Source organism: Brienomyrus brachyistius, chromosome 5 (assembly GCF_023856365.1).
Source record: "Brienomyrus brachyistius isolate T26 chromosome 5, BBRACH_0.4, whole genome shotgun sequence".
Lineage (NCBI taxonomy): Eukaryota > Metazoa > Chordata > Actinopteri > Osteoglossiformes > Mormyridae > Brienomyrus > Brienomyrus brachyistius.
This window is the reverse complement of record NC_064537.1, coordinates 5,221,518-5,238,648: the sequence shown is the minus strand read 5'-3', so window position 1 is coordinate 5,238,648 and position 17,131 is coordinate 5,221,518. Positions and strand designations below refer to the sequence as shown.

The window sequence follows — 17,131 nt, the reverse complement described above, 5'->3', positions numbered from 1 at the left end:
TCTGCCTTCTTTCATTTTGCACGTTTAATGTTTTTGAAAAGTAAACTGTTTACGCATATTTAGTGTCATTTCATTCTACTTCAACAAACTTCCAAAAAAGCTTTTGCACTACCATACATTATTGAATTGGTCTATGTATATATGGATGTTCTTCCCATGTAGTGTCCTCCCCACTGTCCAAAACCATGCCAAGGTGAATTGGAGTTACCAAACTGTCTATGGGTATTTGTGTGTGTGTGTGTGTGTGTGTGCGCCCTCTCCTGGTTTATTCCCTGCCTTGCATCGTAGCTTCTGGGTTAGGCTCCACCCCAGGTAATGAAATTCATTTTTCTCCTCTTTTCAAAATGCTTTCAATCAAGTGTCATTTCATTTCAGGTAAAAAAAAGAGAATCATCACACAATATGAGGGAAATGGTTTTTATTAAAGACCTTCGAAACTGTTGCCTGAAAACATGTTTTTACCTTGGTCAGTTCATTAATAATCTATTAAAACTGAATAATTCCAATACCTTGCTAAACCTAAACAAACTGATAATTGCTACGCACACTCAACACTTACAAAGCATGTAAATATATAATTATGTTTTATCAGAGTATACAACCATAGGAACAAACTCAAGAAGAATCTCTGTCGGTGTTTCCCCCTATTTTAATCGTGTATAAATTGTTAATGACACACCATTACTTTACCATTACCGCACTGGCCAGCGCTGGCATTAGGTAACTGGTCCGGACCCGTCGGGTGGGCAGTTTGGAGGAGACGCTTCTCAGACAGCATTACTATTAACTGCATTACTATTAACCACCCCCTTCCCAACCTTCACTAAAAGACAAGGAGCGTAAAATTGCAAACTTCTAGCAAATGATTCAGAGTAATATCATTAAGCACAACAAGCCCTACGTTTAACCAAAAGATACTATTCGTCTTCACATCCCCAATAGAAATAGACTCAGCCCAGGAGTTTCTGCCTGTTGCCTATTTAACAATATGGTATGCAAGTAAGAAATTAGCTATTTAAGCATTTTGTGTAGTAACTTGAACGATTTTATAAAGTATTATCTCCATTTTAAGTTTCATCTTCGGCTGTGCATGGTGGCCATGCGCCGGTGCATCATCATCTGCTGCAACCGCTGCTGCAACCGCTGCTGCAACCGCTGCTGCTATGCCTGCTGGCTGGCCTGGTACTTGGCTTCCCGCTGCTTTATGAAGGCGGCCATGAGCTGCGGGTTGGACCTGAGGATGCGGAGGACTTCCTGTTGCTGTTGCAGTGGGCTGGGGGAATTAAGCGCATGCAGGAGGTCTTGTAGAGTGGCGCCAGCGATGGGGCCCCCCTCCTGCGAGGGGCTCTGCGGTGGCGGAGCAGTCCCAGGCAGGCAGGGTGGCTGCTGGGGCATCAGGGGCCTCTCCATGGGCATAGCTATTTGGGGCCCCTGGGGGGGGAGCCGCTGCTGGGGAGGGGCCTCCTGCTGCTGTTGCGGGGACAGGGTGGCCGTGCTCTGACGCATGCTCTTTCGCCTGACTTTGAGGCAGTAGGGCACGGGGCACGTGTTATCTTGGCAGTGCTTGGCGTGGTAGCAGCAGAGCGCAATCAGCTGCTTGCAATTGGGGCAGCCGCCGTCGGTCTTGTGCTTACAGCCCTTGGAATGCTGCACCATGCGCCTCATCTTCTGGCAGGCGTGCACCGTGCAGCTGGCATTGTGGCACTGGCAGGCGTGCACCAGAGACTGGATGCAGCGCTGGAAACTTGGGTACCGGCTGTCCTGCGGGCTCTCAGTGGCCTCGGCCCCCTGGCTGCTGCTGGCCATGGACAGAGAAGTCTTCTTGCACACGATGCACGACAACCTGAAACAAGTGACATGGCTCTAGGCAATCATGCAACAACAATACCACAGCACTGAATGATCTACAAGCCCTGTTACACCGCAGGAACTTTTTTTTCAGGAATCAGGAACTTGTGTTGCGTTCCCACCGCAGCTGTTCAGCCTAAATGTAGTTCCTGGTGAAACAGGCTAGTGCTAGGCAGTATAACCAAACATTAGTATTACGGTATTTTTTAAGACTGTAGTGGTTTCACACTACATCGTGGAACTTTTTTCCCAAGCTCACTCTCAGAGGCAGCAAGTGATCACGCCAAAGAAATACGTTAACAGATGTTTAGAGAAAGGGGTTTTATTGACAATTGTATATTCAGCTCCATAATCATGTTTTATTGATTATTTAGCTTACTAAAGTTTTACCGATATATTTGATTTGATCAATGATGTACATTTTGATGACGTACAAATTAGATAGCAACATGTTTTGATTATACCCTATATTTAGTTCCACGGGGACATGATTTGTTGATATTATCGTATATTTAGCTTGATAAAATGTGTGCTTAACTGGCATGATTTTAATAATTGCCAGGACGATTCGATTATAATAGACATTTTTCCTTCCCAACAGACATAATTATATTACACGTCTAATGTATATTATACGTAAACCAAATGTTCACACACAGACTACAGAGACTGCAGTAGGAGTAATAACAACTATGTAGCTGATCAGTTATATACGGAGAATTGTTGTGCTATGAAGGTATAACTGTTAGTAAGAAGATTATGCAGTTAATTGGGGTGCCCTCTTACTACGTCCTGCACAGCGACCCGTGGTGCTTTCCGCAGCGCACAGCAGCGTACAATTTGCTGCCTACTGAAGCATTACTTCTGTATATGACAAATTCATACCGTGAGGGACATTAAAACCGCTATATTGGATGAGCCAGTATACCTCCCTGCACGAAGTTACTGTAGATAAATGGCAGTTTGTCCCGGCTTCTTTCCCGCGGCATTGTTACGTGATGACACACCTGAATGTGTACATCACTCTGTCGGTGCTTTTGAAATGACCGCGTACGGCTGATAGAGGACCAAGACGAGTTGGGCTACCGTGAATACAAGTACAGCACAGGAATTATTCTAAATGCTGCACCATAATGGGCATTTAACTTGTTTTGCTTTGTTTTTTTGAGACGATATTTGTGTTGCACAGTTTTAACGTGAAGCTGGAAGCTGCGAATGTGAACACAGTACAGATGAAACTAAGCTATTTTTTATATACAGTACTGTACTATATTATATTTCAATATTACAGAGCTCAGTTATATGTAGAAGACTGTAAAAGCGTTTGAATCAGTTGTACTGTGAGTCAATATTCAGTTAATAGTAATGCTGTCTGTTTGATTACTTGATATACATGCAATATACAAATATCAATTATATGGTAATCTGCCCGAGATATAAAGAAAAGAAATAATAGGTTATAATGATCATACACTTATAGTGATTTCACCCAGACAGACGTGATCACTACTCATGGTTTCCAATGTTATACTCATAATAATAAAGACATACACTGAACACGAAACGTGACTATTCAGCAACACAGCTTCGTATTTAAACTTTATCACTTTTAGCAACGCTGTTCAGTCACGATTGTGGTGTTAGGGTTTCCATCGCTGCTGCCACCCCGTGAAACACGTATATCACACAAATTACACTCTCATGCACGACAGAAGCTTACCGTGAGAGTCACGCTACTCGTATGTGAAAACGTGATGCATCTGCTCACGGCGTGTCATGTTTTGTCAAGCATTTTCGTGATTTTTAATAGACTGGATTACCCTTTTCATTCTTCCCTGATATCTGGTGCATTAAGGTAGGCCAAGATTAGACCGATACCGCTACTGAATATCGAATCGGTGCATCCGCACATTTAATGTATAAGAGAAAGTGCAAAGACATTACACATAGTGCAAACAGTAAACAAATAAGTATGAATAATCTTCGTGGTCCATGGAAACTCATTCCCTTCTAATCCTTCCATTTACGTAGTCACCAGCAAGAACGCCATGGTGCCAGTTACATTCTCGTAACTATAGGCTATATTTATACATGGACCCATGCATGCAGAAGTTTGACACCTAATTCACATTTAGTGCAACTACTGACGATTACAGATATTTTCAATTCATGGAAAGAGGTAACAAAGCGTAGTTCTTAAAACAGCAAATTACTTTTTTTTTAAGGCAAATACATATTCTTATGCAAATAAATGGGATCCCAGTAAAATAAAAGAGAATGATCACAAATAATAATCTGCAGGAGATGTAATGGCACTATTGTCTGGTGGCTCCGAGACCAGGATTCGAGTTTGTGCCATTGTTCCATGTATATGGAGCATTCATGGTCCCCCAGCATCATCCTGGGGACTCCTCCAGGCTTATCCCCCATCTTCAGTCCAAAAGCATGCTAAGGTGAACTTGAGCTACCTAACTGTCTATAGGTTTGCGTGTATGAGTGTGCCCTGTCCTGGGTTGTTCCCTGTCTTGCACCGTAGCTTCTGGGTTAGGCTCCACCCACCCCCATCCGACGGAAACCTGAACTGGACAAGTGGGTTCCGAAAATTGATAAATGAGATAATAATCAGTGATGGGTTGGCACCCTGTCCTGGAGAATTCCCAATCGGATACAGAAAAATGGATGGATGGACTTCTTAAAGGCATGTCTTATGAGGAGAGGTTAGTTGAACTGAATCTGTTCAGTTTCAAGCAAAGGAGACTAAGGGGGGACATGATCCAGGTATACAAGACTCTAATAGGTCTGGATGCTGTTCAGCCAAATAGTTACTTCAATGTCAGTTTAAATACTAGAGCTTGTGGCCATAGGTGGAAATTAGTGGGAGAACATTTTAAAATGGATTTGAGGAAGCGCTTCTTTACACAACGTGTAGTTAGAGTATGGAATAGTCTTCCTGCTAGTGCAGTGCAAGCTGAAACCCTGGGTTCATTTAAATCAGAGCTGGATAAGATTTTAATAACTCTGAGCTATTAGTTAAGTTCTCCCTAAATGAGCTTGATGGGCTGAATGGCCTCCTCTTGTTTGTAAATTTCTTATGTTCTTGTGTAATAATGAAGGTGGTGCAGGGGTTAGTGCTGTTGCCTCTAGGATTGGGGTTTGAGACTGGTGTCCTGGTGGTTGTGTGTGTGTCCTGCAATGGGCTGGCACCTAGTCCTGGGTTACTGCCCACTTTACACCCAGACCCCTGAAACCCTAAATAGTACACCTACAGAAAATGGATGGATCGATAATAAAATGTATCACAGTTCACATTTTTAGATGTACTGTTTTCCACGTGAAGGTGCAGTTTGATAGTACGGATTGTTAGTTTGCAGGTGGTCATTTTAAGATAAAGTGATTAATTGTCATTGCTGACACACTACAGCATACCACGCACAAGAAAACGTTTCCTCTTCATTGCTGGCCAAGTATTTGAACCAGGAACCTTTCACTCACAAGTACGTTTCCCTAACCATTAAGCCACGACTGCCAGCAGAGTACTGCTGGTTTACCTGCAGCACACTACATTATAATGGATGTCGCCCTTTTCCGATTTGCCCACAATGTTGCGTAAACCCCATCCTCGGTTTCCACATTTTTTTCCGTCAAGTTTAGTTGTTCTGTCCAAACATTTTGGAGAGCAAAAGAGACTGCACAATGGATATTTTTAAATGCAGGAGTAATTGCTTAAGATAGAAATCTAACGCAGAAGATGATTACTAGCTATCTGGACGCGTGATAGCACGAAACCGGCTGCACTGAACAACAAAACCTAGACTCGTGAAATTTATGACGCCTGTAAAATAACGCAAATCTGCACAAGTACCCAGCTATTGCGACGTGACTAACGACACATATACAAATGGGAAAAACGTCTTTAAGCGTATTCACGCTTCTCATTAACGTAACCAAGAGCGCGGTTTAAAAAGACTAATAAAAATATATGGAAAAGAATCGTGAATATATATTTAAATATATTTCTCAGTTACCGCAGACAAATACTCACTTGTTCGTAGACGTGAAAAAGGCCTGGCTGCAGATCCACTGTTATTAGATACAATGGCGTCTGGCTACAGATCCACTGGAGACAGGAAGTCCACTATGATACCAGAAATGGCGTCACATCCGCCGCAGGGTGAAGCCGGTTTACTTTGAAGCTAGTAAGATACTCCCGCGACCCAGTAGGATAAGCGGTTTGGAAAATGGATGGATAGATAGTAAGATACTAGGCACGGTTGCACAAAATACTTGAAGTTATGATTTCCTTAAATTCCGAGTTAAGGTTTCCTTGATATAAAGTCGGTTGCGCAAAACACCCTTAAGTCTTCTCCTTAAGGTTTCCTTCAGTCAAGTACTTAGATTTTCCCATTATCTTGGTCTTATAGTTAATGAATCCCTTAAATTTCCCTTAACGGTTGCACAAAAGAACTTAACAACAAAAGTAAGGAAAGAAACTTAAGCTACCCCTGACTATACCTTCACCGCAACATGGTCGACTTTATGGCAATAAATGAAGAAAATGAACGCATTCTGAGAAGACTGCCCTGCGACACATCAAGACGACATTCAAAACAACAGTCAAACGACGCATCAGTACGACATGCATAAGGCATATACACATATTTTTGGCACAAACGGAACCCCATGTGGCGGCATGGTGGTGCAGTGGTTAGCACTGTTGCCTTACACCTCTAGGTCCCAGGTTCGAGTCTCCGCCTGGGTTACATATATGTGGAGTTTGCATGTTCTCCCCATGTCGTCGTGGGGTTTCCTCCGGGTACTCCGGTTTTCCCCCGCATTCCAAAAACATGCTGAGGCTGAATGGACTTGCTAAATTGCCCGTAGGTGTGCATGTGTGAGTGAATGGTGTGTGAGTGTGGGCTGGCCCCCCATCCTGAGTTGTTTCCTGCCTCGTGCCCATTGCTTCTGGGATAGGCTCCGGACCCCCCGCGACCCAGTTTGGAAAATGGATGGATGGATGGAACCCCATGTACAACGACAGGGAGTGCTAAAACGGCAGGAGTACACTGTAAAGCTGAATTGACATAGAAAAATGTTTAGTCAGGTAAGTAATCGATTTAGACAAACTCGTCAAAATAGATTTGTCACAGACGTGTTACATACTTAGTCGACATGGAGAGTGTGCTATTTACATATTTTTTGGCATAAATGGAAAGCTCGTGTGTATGCCAGCGTATTTTTGGCACAAACGGAACCCCATAAAGTCACCTTCGTCAGACTATATTCTTGGCAACATTTCTGTCAACAAAATGAACACCGGAGGTGATAACAGCTAGGTATCACGAACAGACATGAGTGCAAGCAAACAAATGGTCTTCATGAAAACTGTGCAGGTTTACTGCTGTAAAATGTCTTCCGATGCTGTGAATCCCTTAAGGTTTTTCCTTAACTAAGGAAACCATTTAAGGGATTCCGTGCAACACCCTTAAGTAAATCCCTTAGCTAGGAACTACCTTAAGTGTCATACTTAAGGGGAAAACTTTGGGTGTTTTGTGCAACCCGCCCCATGTTTGCATTAAATTATGTAGCCTACATGTATGATGTACTTTTCATAAGTGCTGTTTACACAACGCTGGCATGTAGAAACTACTTGCATTCCAATATATGTATTTACGTCTCTTTTAGGACTACGAGCTAGGGATCGGTGTTTCCCACTATTTTAATCGTGTATAAATTGTTTATGACACACCATTACTTTACCATTACCGCACTGGCCAGCGCTTGGTCCGGACCCGTCAGGTGGGCAGTTTAGAGGAGACGCTTCTTGATCAGAGTAGCCGCGACAGCAGCACGGTACCTGGGGAGGGTCACGTTTATCCGTCTCATCAAAGGTTAGAAATCCGACATGCCTGTTTCACTGTCACGTGTTTACCAAGCCAAACCGTTCCTGTTTACTATCAACTGTAAGCTCATTCAGTCATGGGCTGCTAATGGTAAATGGTAGTTGCTGGTTCTAGACCTGATGCACTAATGAGCAAAAGTGTTTCCGCAGTCTTGAGCTTTTATCTCTTGCACAGGGGAAAATGTTCTCCTTTAACGTGTGTCATTAGCCTGCTCTGTATAACCACCCCACTTCCCACCATTCATTCATTCAAAGTCACAGAGCCTAAAATTGCACTTTTATTTCTACCAATTGATTCAGAGAAATATTAAGTACCCCAGCCCCTACTTTTAACCAAAAGATACTATTCGTCTTCACGTCCCCACCAGAAACAGACTCAGCCAGGAGTTTCTGCCTGTTACACACAGTTTATTTGACAATATGGAATATGAGTAAGAAATTAGCTATTTAATAATTATTTTTCATAATAACTTGCATGATTTTACAAAAGACATTATCCTTGTTTTAAGTTTCGTCTTTGGCCCTGCATGGTGGCCATGCGTCGGCGCATCATCTGCGCCTGCTGGAACCGGTGCTGCAGCTGCTGCTGGGGTGGCTGGGGGGGCATGCCAGGCCGTTGCACCGCTCCACCAGGCACAGGGGCCAGGCCTGCAAGGTTGGACTGGCCTGTGTGCAAGCCCTGCGGGGCCTGCTGCTGTTGCACCTGCTGCTGTTGCTGCGGCGGCTGGTTGGCCTGGTACCTGGCAGCCCGCTGCTTTATGAAGGCGGTCATGAGCTTCGGGTTGGACTTGAGGATGCAGAGGACCTGCTGCTGCTTTTGCGGCGAGCTGGGTGACCTGAGTATGCGCAGGAGGTTCTGCAAAGCGGCAGCAGCGATGGGGCCCCCTTGCTGGGGTGTCTGCTGTGAAGGGCCCTGCGGTGAGCTCTGGGGGGCGCCACGGCCCTGCATGGTGGCCATGCGTCGGCGCATCATCTGCGCCTGCTGCAACCGGTGTTGCAGCTGCTGCTGGCACAGCTTGTGCTTGATGTTGAGGCAGAAGGGCACGGGACACTTGTTCTCCTGACAGTGCTTGGTGTGGTAGCAGCAGAGCGCAATCAGCTGCTTGCATATGGGGCAGCCGCCGTTGGTCTTGCGCTTGCAGCCCTTGGTGTGCTGCACCACGCGCTTCATCTTCTGGCAGGAAGGCAGCGAGCAGTTGGCGTTGCAGCACTGGCAGGCATGCACCAGCGACTGGATGCAGCGCTGGATGCTGAGGCGGCGGCTCTCCTGTGGGATCTCAGGAGCCTCAGCCTCCTGGCTGCTGCTGGCCATGGATAGAGAAGTCTTCTTGCTCACAAAGCACGACAACCTGAAACAAGTGACATAGCACTAGGCAACATTACCACAGCACTGGATGATCCATAGGCCATTTTGCAGCACAGGGACTTTTTTCAGGAACCAGGAACTTTTGTTGCATTCCCACTGTAGGAACCCAGTCTGATTGTAATTCCCAGTCAGATAGTTACTGTAGATAAATGGTAGTTCAACTGGGAACTTTTATGTGTCACTTTCCCACCGCACAACAGGAACTGTAACCTTTATGCTAAATAAGCATGGGGGACATCAAAAGGTAGTTGGTTTAACTTCATACGTAATTTCATGTGAAACTACACTACCACTCTAAAACAATGAAGGATGAACAAGTCGCAGGGACACAGCCATTTATTTATGCAACCTACATGTTTGAGTAATACGGATGCATTCATTTCATTGTCTGCATCTACCGCTGTATGCTATACTGTTGTACATTTGATAAATAAACTTTGATTTGACTGACTTCTGCCTGTGTCATCTTCCATGTATGACCCGCTGCCTTACTTCTGGTTGCCTGGCAATTGGAAGGAGCATTGGCACCGGCTTGTCATCACCTCCCTGCTCCCCGGTTGTGTCTCAAATCTTATGATTTGGACAGTGTGACTTGGCACTTAACCAGCTCTCCTATTTGACTCTCCCTGCCGCCCCCTGGAGGATGGGCTCCCTCTTTGAGTCTGGTCCCTCCCAAGATTTCTTCCTTCTAAGGAGTTTTTCCTTGCCACTGTCACCTACGGCTTACTCACTGGGGGCTTTGGGTGCGGATGCTGTAAAGCGCTTTGAGACAGTGTAATGTTGTGATAATGCCCTATACAAAAATAAATTTGTTGTTGTTGTTGTATTTGAGGCGCCCTAATCACAATGTTAATGCAAAGACATTATGTATAGTGCAAATAAGTACGAATAATCTTCGTGGTCCATGAAAACTCATTCCTTTCCAATCCTTCAATTTATATAATAATAATAATAATAATTGATACTTTATTGATCCCTGTAGGGAAATTGTCTTTACACCTCCCACAACTTGCTCAAGTTGTCTGCGAAGGGCTGCCACCCGTAGCGGCACCCAAGGAGCTGGGGGTTAAGGGTCTTACTCAAGGACCCACAGGCTGAGGCTGGGTTTGAACCTGTGACCTTCCGATTACAGGCACACAGGCTTAGCCCACAGAGCCACACGCTGCCCCAATATATATATAGTGACTAGCAAGAACGCCATGATGCAATATCACATTCTAATAACTATAGGCTATTTTTATAGGTGGACCCATACATGCAGATGTTTCACACCTAATTCACATTTAGTGCAACTAGTGACAATTACTGATATTTTCAATTCATGGGAAGTGGTAACAAGATGTAGTATTTAAAACACAAATTACATTCCCTAAGGCAAATACATAATCTTACGCAAATGGAATCTGTAGCTATAAAGCACATATTTCTTTGTTCTCTACACATTCGTCAACCCAACCAGAAAGGGCCAGAGAGTGGTGTTGATATTGCAGTTCAATTTACAGAACCAATTCTATCGAACAGTTCGTTCAAATGAATCAAACGTTCCATTCAGAGTATCGGTTGGGGTCAGACACAAGATGCTGCTGCACTTTGTTCAATTACTTTTACTGAAATTGCATGTTAATATATACATACATATAAACATATAATCTAAAATGCTTTCATTAAAGGATAAAGCCAGCACGAAAGTTTCATCCATCCATCTATCCATCCATCCATCTTCCTTCAACTGCTTTTCCTATTCGCGGTCATGGGGGATCCGGAGCCTAATACAACATACAGAATAGGCCTACGACTAACAGTGGTCGCAGAGACTATTGGGATCAGCACATTTACTAACCGGGGGTGGCTTTCCAGAAAGGTTCGTAACGGTAAGTAGTTTGTTATATTGTACTTAGACGCACAGTCCAGTCCCACACACCTGAGGCCTAATCCAGCCGTTTGGGTCCTCTGCAATGAGGATCCTGCAAGCCAGATCATCCTCAGGGAAATGCGGTACGTGGCCGTAGTGCTGTAACTGACACTCCCGCACAATGCAGGTAATGTGCCTCATTAGAGACTCCTCTAGGAACTGCTCATTCGACACAAAGAAACATGAATGTCGCTTCCGAGGAAAGTGCATCTCTTGACAAGGTCGATATTCTACCCGCAGACAGACACACTACTGATGGTTGCACAGCAACACAGCAATCCCACACACTCAGACTCCTCACTCAATCGCTCAAGAGCCCCAATCAGAGCCTCCATTGACTCCACTAAGACCACAGCATTGTTGGCAAAGTCAATGTCAGTAAATCTTTCTTCACCAACAGACGCCCCACAGCTACTGGACCCCATTACCCTGCTCAACACCCAGTCCATACAAGCAATGAACAGAGTAGGAGCAAGGACACAATCCTGGCAAACCCCAGGATCAACTGGGAAGTACGTAGAGGTTCTCCCTCCACTCTGCACAGCACTCGCAGTACCAGTGTACAGGCCGGCCATGATCTCCAGCAACTTTGGGTGGGATACCGTGACGTCTCAGGATGTCCCACAGTACAACTGAATCAACTGAGTCAAACGCTTCACGAAAAACAACAAAAGCTGCAGAGAACCTTTGCCAATATTCACGCTTGCACTCGATGAGAACCCTCAGTGCCAGGATACGGTCGATGTTAGACTTCTTAGGCGTAAAACCAGACAGCTCTGGTCACTGACAGGCGAGCAAGTTATCATGGATACCGTTAAGGATGACCCTATCAAGGACCTTACCCAGCACTGAAAGCAATGATCTCCCCCTGTAGTTGCCGCAATCCAGGCGATCGCCCTTCCTTTTCCAGATACCACCAGCCTGGAGAAGTTCACCCCGGATACCACAGATCCCAGTGGCCATTCCTACCCCCGTGCAATATCAGTCAGACTGGAAGATCAGCCTCGAGAACCGTGGACTCAGAGATGTCCAACATCCTAGCTGGAGGGTCAGCTTTATACAACTGCTCAAAGTAGTCGGCCCAGTGGGCCACAATTGCAGTGTCATCCATAAGGACTGTTCTGTCACCCGTCCTGACTGCAAATCTGAGGAACACATTGCGTAATGCTTTGATTCCTCTGTAAACAAGACGTGGATCACTAGACCACAGATGTGACTCACCTGCTCACAGATTCATCTAACAGACGCCTCCTTATCTGCCCTAAGAGCCCTCACAGCCATCTTTCTCAGTTCCCAGTACAGACTGGAGTTGCCCCCAAGTTGTGCGCTGCGACTCCTCTGGATAATATCCAGGGTGCCCTGAAAAATGAAACACCTCCTTCCGGGAACACTAGCAACACCTGCACAAAACGAAACTATGAAACTATATAATTATAAACTACAATGTTAACTATAAATTAGCGCAAATGGGCTTGTTATTGTAACCCCTGCATGCCATTCAAGTACATAATGGGGTTGCGCACTATTCAAAACTGACTTGAGAATGACCTTGAAAATCTAATTCAATTCATAAATTGGTTGAAAACACGGTGCAGAATTGCAACTCAACTTTGAATACAAGGAAGTAGAATTAAAACGGAAATGATTTCACATAAATGCATATACATAGTGTAAGTGCAGCTTTAACAACAGAGCTTAACATGCTGGGTAATTCATATTGAAATATTAACATAAACAGCATCATCATACACTGAATCCCACCCCCCAGCCCATGATTACGGATATTTACAGCAGCGAAACGTACCCTTCGGCCATGCCCCCCTGTTCGAGCACCTGCCTGAAAAGTCTGTACACGTCACTGTCGTTCATAATGAATGCCACATTTGTCGCCTATAGAATAAATAATTTAACTGTCATTTTGTGTACCATGGTGAAAGAGCACTTTATATATTTATAAAAGTAAGCCTATCAGAACCCTACGCATAAACAGTTAAATAATGCAAAATTATTAAATACATGCCTATGGAAAAGGACTTAGGAGGCTGATATAATCCAAATACATTTTGTTAGAACAGGCTAAAACAATTACACGATTATTTTACAATCATACAAATATAAAGTTCACTCACTAGTACATATATAAGGTCAAAATACACATCTACCAGGTTGGAGGTAAAAGTGTTATGTCATTATTTATGTTTTGCTACATTTAATGACATTCATATGCTGTATGATTGCATTGAATTGAAATGAATTAAATTCTTCTGCAATTCAGGATTCTTACAGGGTGTGGTCAATTCAAAATCCAATTAAGAAATTCTGAACAACTCTGTTAAGCTACAGAACAGAGCTAACCAATCAAACTATGTGTTCAGTCACGTCTTTTAAATTCAGAAGGGGAATTACCCCTCACGACCAGCAATGGCAGACAGCGTTTGAGACAGCGTCATCCAGGATCCACGTTGCTTTTGTGGGTGGTGATGAACCCCTTACGCGGAGGCTGGGGAGGAGCCAACGAAGTACGAAGTTCTACTTCAATCGTTCTTTAATGACTTCGTTCGTTATTTTGGTCGTTATTCGCGAAGATCGGAAAGCCCACCTCGGATCTCGTAACTCTCGAGTAGAGTTTCGGCACAATCAGAACCGGTCACGTCGCGAGTTATGGGTCTCGCGAGCTTGCCAAAATGCAGAACTACTCAGAGAGTAATAAGAATTAAAATAAAACTAAAAGCAGGAGACTCGCTAACTCGTGGATTGCCGGAGCCAGAAGTTAGTGAGCCATAGCCACGTACCTATGCAGTCGTGTATGAACACAAACACAAAGGATTACGTCATTCGGAGGGGCACTGAAGGCAACTTGCCTAAGGAAAGTCTAAGAACAGCAAATACAGTCGAACCTCGTTACTACGTACAAGAGGGGATATCAAAAACATGTACGTTATAAACATAGAACATTGTAACCACTTAATGCAAGATGGATGAAACAACTCACGAAATATCCATGTAAATGATAAAACTTTAATAGAACAGACCCTTAAATTGACTACAAAACAAACGAACACATTATTACTTGTTAAATAATTCAACAAAGCTCATTTGGATTCTTGAAATTTTCCTTAAATTACTTACGATTACTTAGTGCCGGCCGGCGATAAACGGCAACGAAAATACACAACGGCTGGTCAAAATGGATTTTTAAAATAAACATTCATATCCAAATTGGCCTTTGGCCTGAAAATATTAATGAAATATTGGTCAAATTAAATCATAAAATCCTTTACTTCCATTATTATTCTGAATTCACAATTACCGACATGACCGGTATTTCACAAGGTTTAATAAATAAAGAATACGCACACAACACTTAACAAGCCATTACTATTAGATCAGGTAGATGTAGCGACACAAGTTGTGGTGGGCTGGGAGGGCGCTGTACGTTGTAACGATGGTTAGTTTTCGTATTTTCTCTAGAAATTTGGATGTTGTATCGAAGTTTACGCTGTAAGGGTGTGCGCTGTAAGCAATGGCTGCTATTGGAATAACACATAGGCTAAAACGGGAATTAGAAACCTGTACGTTGAGAAGGTGAAAACGTTGTATCCGGGGTACGTAGTAACGAGGTTCGACTGTATAAGTGAATTTAAAAAGGTCGTTGTGTGTCTTTTATATCTTAATTTGACAAATATTTTTTAGATTTTTAGAATTCCAATACGTGTACCTGTTCAATGCAGGAAGGTACAAAAAGTTAGATTCTTTTAGATTAGAAAAACTATTCAAAAGAACGATTCGTTCATAAATCGGACATCACCAATGTGATGAAATACGATGTGATGAAAAAAAAAATACCGTTAGTTATTATAATGAGAAAGTTTCTTCTTATCTTGAGATACTAAGTTATTATTTCGAGTTCGACCTGTGGGATCTTTTTTCCGTCACTTCGACGGAAATGGGCTTCCACAGTCAAACGGCTTATATGAATTGCGATTAAACATTTCGGAGAGCACAATGGACATTTTAAAATGCAAGAGAATATCTATTTGAGATAGAAATGTAATGCAGAAGAAGATTTTTGTTCATTTTTATTTCATGGGCAGTTTAGTAGCTACCTTCCGCATTGACCTGGGCGAAAATGAAAGTAACAGTAAGAAACTAGCTGTACAGAACAACAAAACCCTGATTGGTAAAATTTATATGACACCTATAATAAAACGCAAATTTGAATAGCTAGCTAGCTATTTTATCGTGATTAGCGAGACAAGTTAAAATGAAAAAAAAGTCTTTTAACGTATTCACACTTCTTTTTAACCTAATCTACAGCACGGTTTAAAAGTAACTGATATAAATATACGGAACAGAAACGTAAATGTACGTTTGAACATGTTTCTCAGTTACCACAGAAATACTCACTTTTTCGTAGATACGGCGATTTCAGCACCTAAAACGATCCGTCAGTCTCCAAGCTGCTGGTGACTTTCGGCTTCCAGGCGGGTGGAGTCACGTCAGTCACGTGACCAAGAAGCGAGAACAGCAGGCGGAAGTGTCTGCTTGGTTGTTAGCGGCGTTGTTCGTTTGCGCGAGTAGTTTTGTTTATCAGCATTTGGAATAAAACAGCATTAGCTAATCAGGTTAGTAGTGCAGTAGGTGTGGTATCAAGGTTTTGTTCGATTTAGTTAGAAATATACACTGTGAAGTTACGTTACACACATATATTTACATTCTTAATATGATTACACAAAAATAGCTATGTTATTTTTTTTTTACCAATGCAGTGGTGGCTTAATAGGTCAGGAAGAATAGTAATTGAAAGATTGCAGGTTCGAATCCCCGACCAGCAAGGCACCACTGAGGTACCCTGTGCGAGGTACCGCCCCCAAGCGCTGCTCCCCGGGTGCTGAATTAGCTGCCCCCTGCTATGTCACATTGTGAGAGGGCACATTTTGTTGTTGTGCAGTGTGCTGTGGTGTGTCAGAAATGACTACTGATCACCAAATTCTAAATAGATAGGTGCAAGAATACGGCAACCAAATTGTCTTTCAATAGGTGAAGACCCACTGAGCATTACTTAAATTTTACTAGTAATAATATGCATTTCAGATTTCAATAACTCTGTTTTTACATGTCGGGTGGCATGGTGGTGCAGTGGTTAGCACTGTTGCCTCATACCTCTGGGACCCGGGTTCGAGTCTCCGCCTGGGTCATGTGTGTGGAGTTTGCATGTACTCCCCATGCCAGGTACTCTGGTTTCCCACCACAGTCCAAAAACATGCTGAGGCTAATTGGAGTTGCTAAATTGCCCGTAGGTATGCATGCGTGAGTGACTGGTGTGTGAATGTGTCCTGTGATGGGCTGGCCCCTCATCCTGGGTTGTTCCCTGCCTCGTGCCCATTGATTCCGGGATAGGCTCCGGACCCCCCGCGACCCAGTAGGATAAGCGGTTTGGAAAATGGATGGATGTTTTTACATGTAATGTATTACCATTGACTTCCATTAAACTTTTACCTCTCATATCGATACAGGAACTATCCAAAATTCCATTTTTACTAGTAAAAAGTAATATCGTCGATATGTACATCTACTAATTTTGTATAAAATCCAGATCAACAAATCCATAATTAGGTTTTTAATAGAAAAAAAATGTAATTAGTATATATACTAGTCAAACTTTAACTACAATGTAGAGATCTGTCATTCATATTCTAACAAAAATTTAATTTTTACTAGTTAAAATGATATTTTTACTAGGGGAAATCAAGTTATGATGATTAAGCCTAATATCATTAAAAGACTATTTGACTTGCCCTACTGGTAGCCTATATATTTAGATAGAAGTTTAGGCCGCTAGATTTAGGTAGTAATCGGGAATAACAGAGGGGAGAGGCATCAAGAGACCTAGGTCTGGAGTCTGGGATTAGCTTGATATAATATCATGTATGGAGTGTAGGCCATGTAGTGTAGTGTTAACGTACTACAACAAAACCCTCTTCTCTTGTTTAAATATTTGGTGGATCCAAGAACACAGAGTGTTAAAGTAGACACAGAGTGGTAATATAGACAATGCTGCTTGCATTTCCACTCCAGCAAGGCCTGCTGCTGCTCCACAGCTATA

The 17,131-nt window shown here is 43.1% G+C and overlaps 2 protein-coding genes and 1 pseudogene across 2 annotated transcripts; all 3 read right to left on the bottom strand.

The window, feature by feature from the left end:
- Positions 1-403: 403 nt before the first annotated feature.
- Positions 404-6,324, bottom strand: LOC125742254 (histone acetyltransferase p300-like). The gene is made up of 2 exons (XM_049014097.1): positions 5,891-6,324; positions 404-1,843 (listed from the first exon to the last, which is right to left on the bottom strand). Exon 2 carries the CDS (start codon positions 1,804-1,806, stop codon positions 1,162-1,164), a length of 645 nt encoding a protein of 214 aa, XP_048870054.1. The 5' UTR covers positions 1,807-1,843; positions 5,891-6,324; the 3' UTR covers positions 404-1,161.
- Positions 6,325-8,134: 1,810 nt separating this feature from the next.
- On the bottom strand, positions 8,135-15,557 carry LOC125742252 (CREB-binding protein-like). The gene is made up of 2 exons (XM_049014096.1): positions 15,433-15,557; positions 8,135-9,096 (listed from the first exon to the last, which is right to left on the bottom strand). The coding sequence occupies exon 2, from the start codon at positions 9,057-9,059 to the stop codon at positions 8,241-8,243; it is 819 nt and encodes a 272-aa protein (XP_048870053.1). The 5' UTR covers positions 9,060-9,096; positions 15,433-15,557; the 3' UTR covers positions 8,135-8,240.
- On the bottom strand, positions 9,103-15,424 carry LOC125742253 (uncharacterized; annotated as a pseudogene).
- Positions 15,558-17,131: the final 1,574 nt, after the last annotated feature.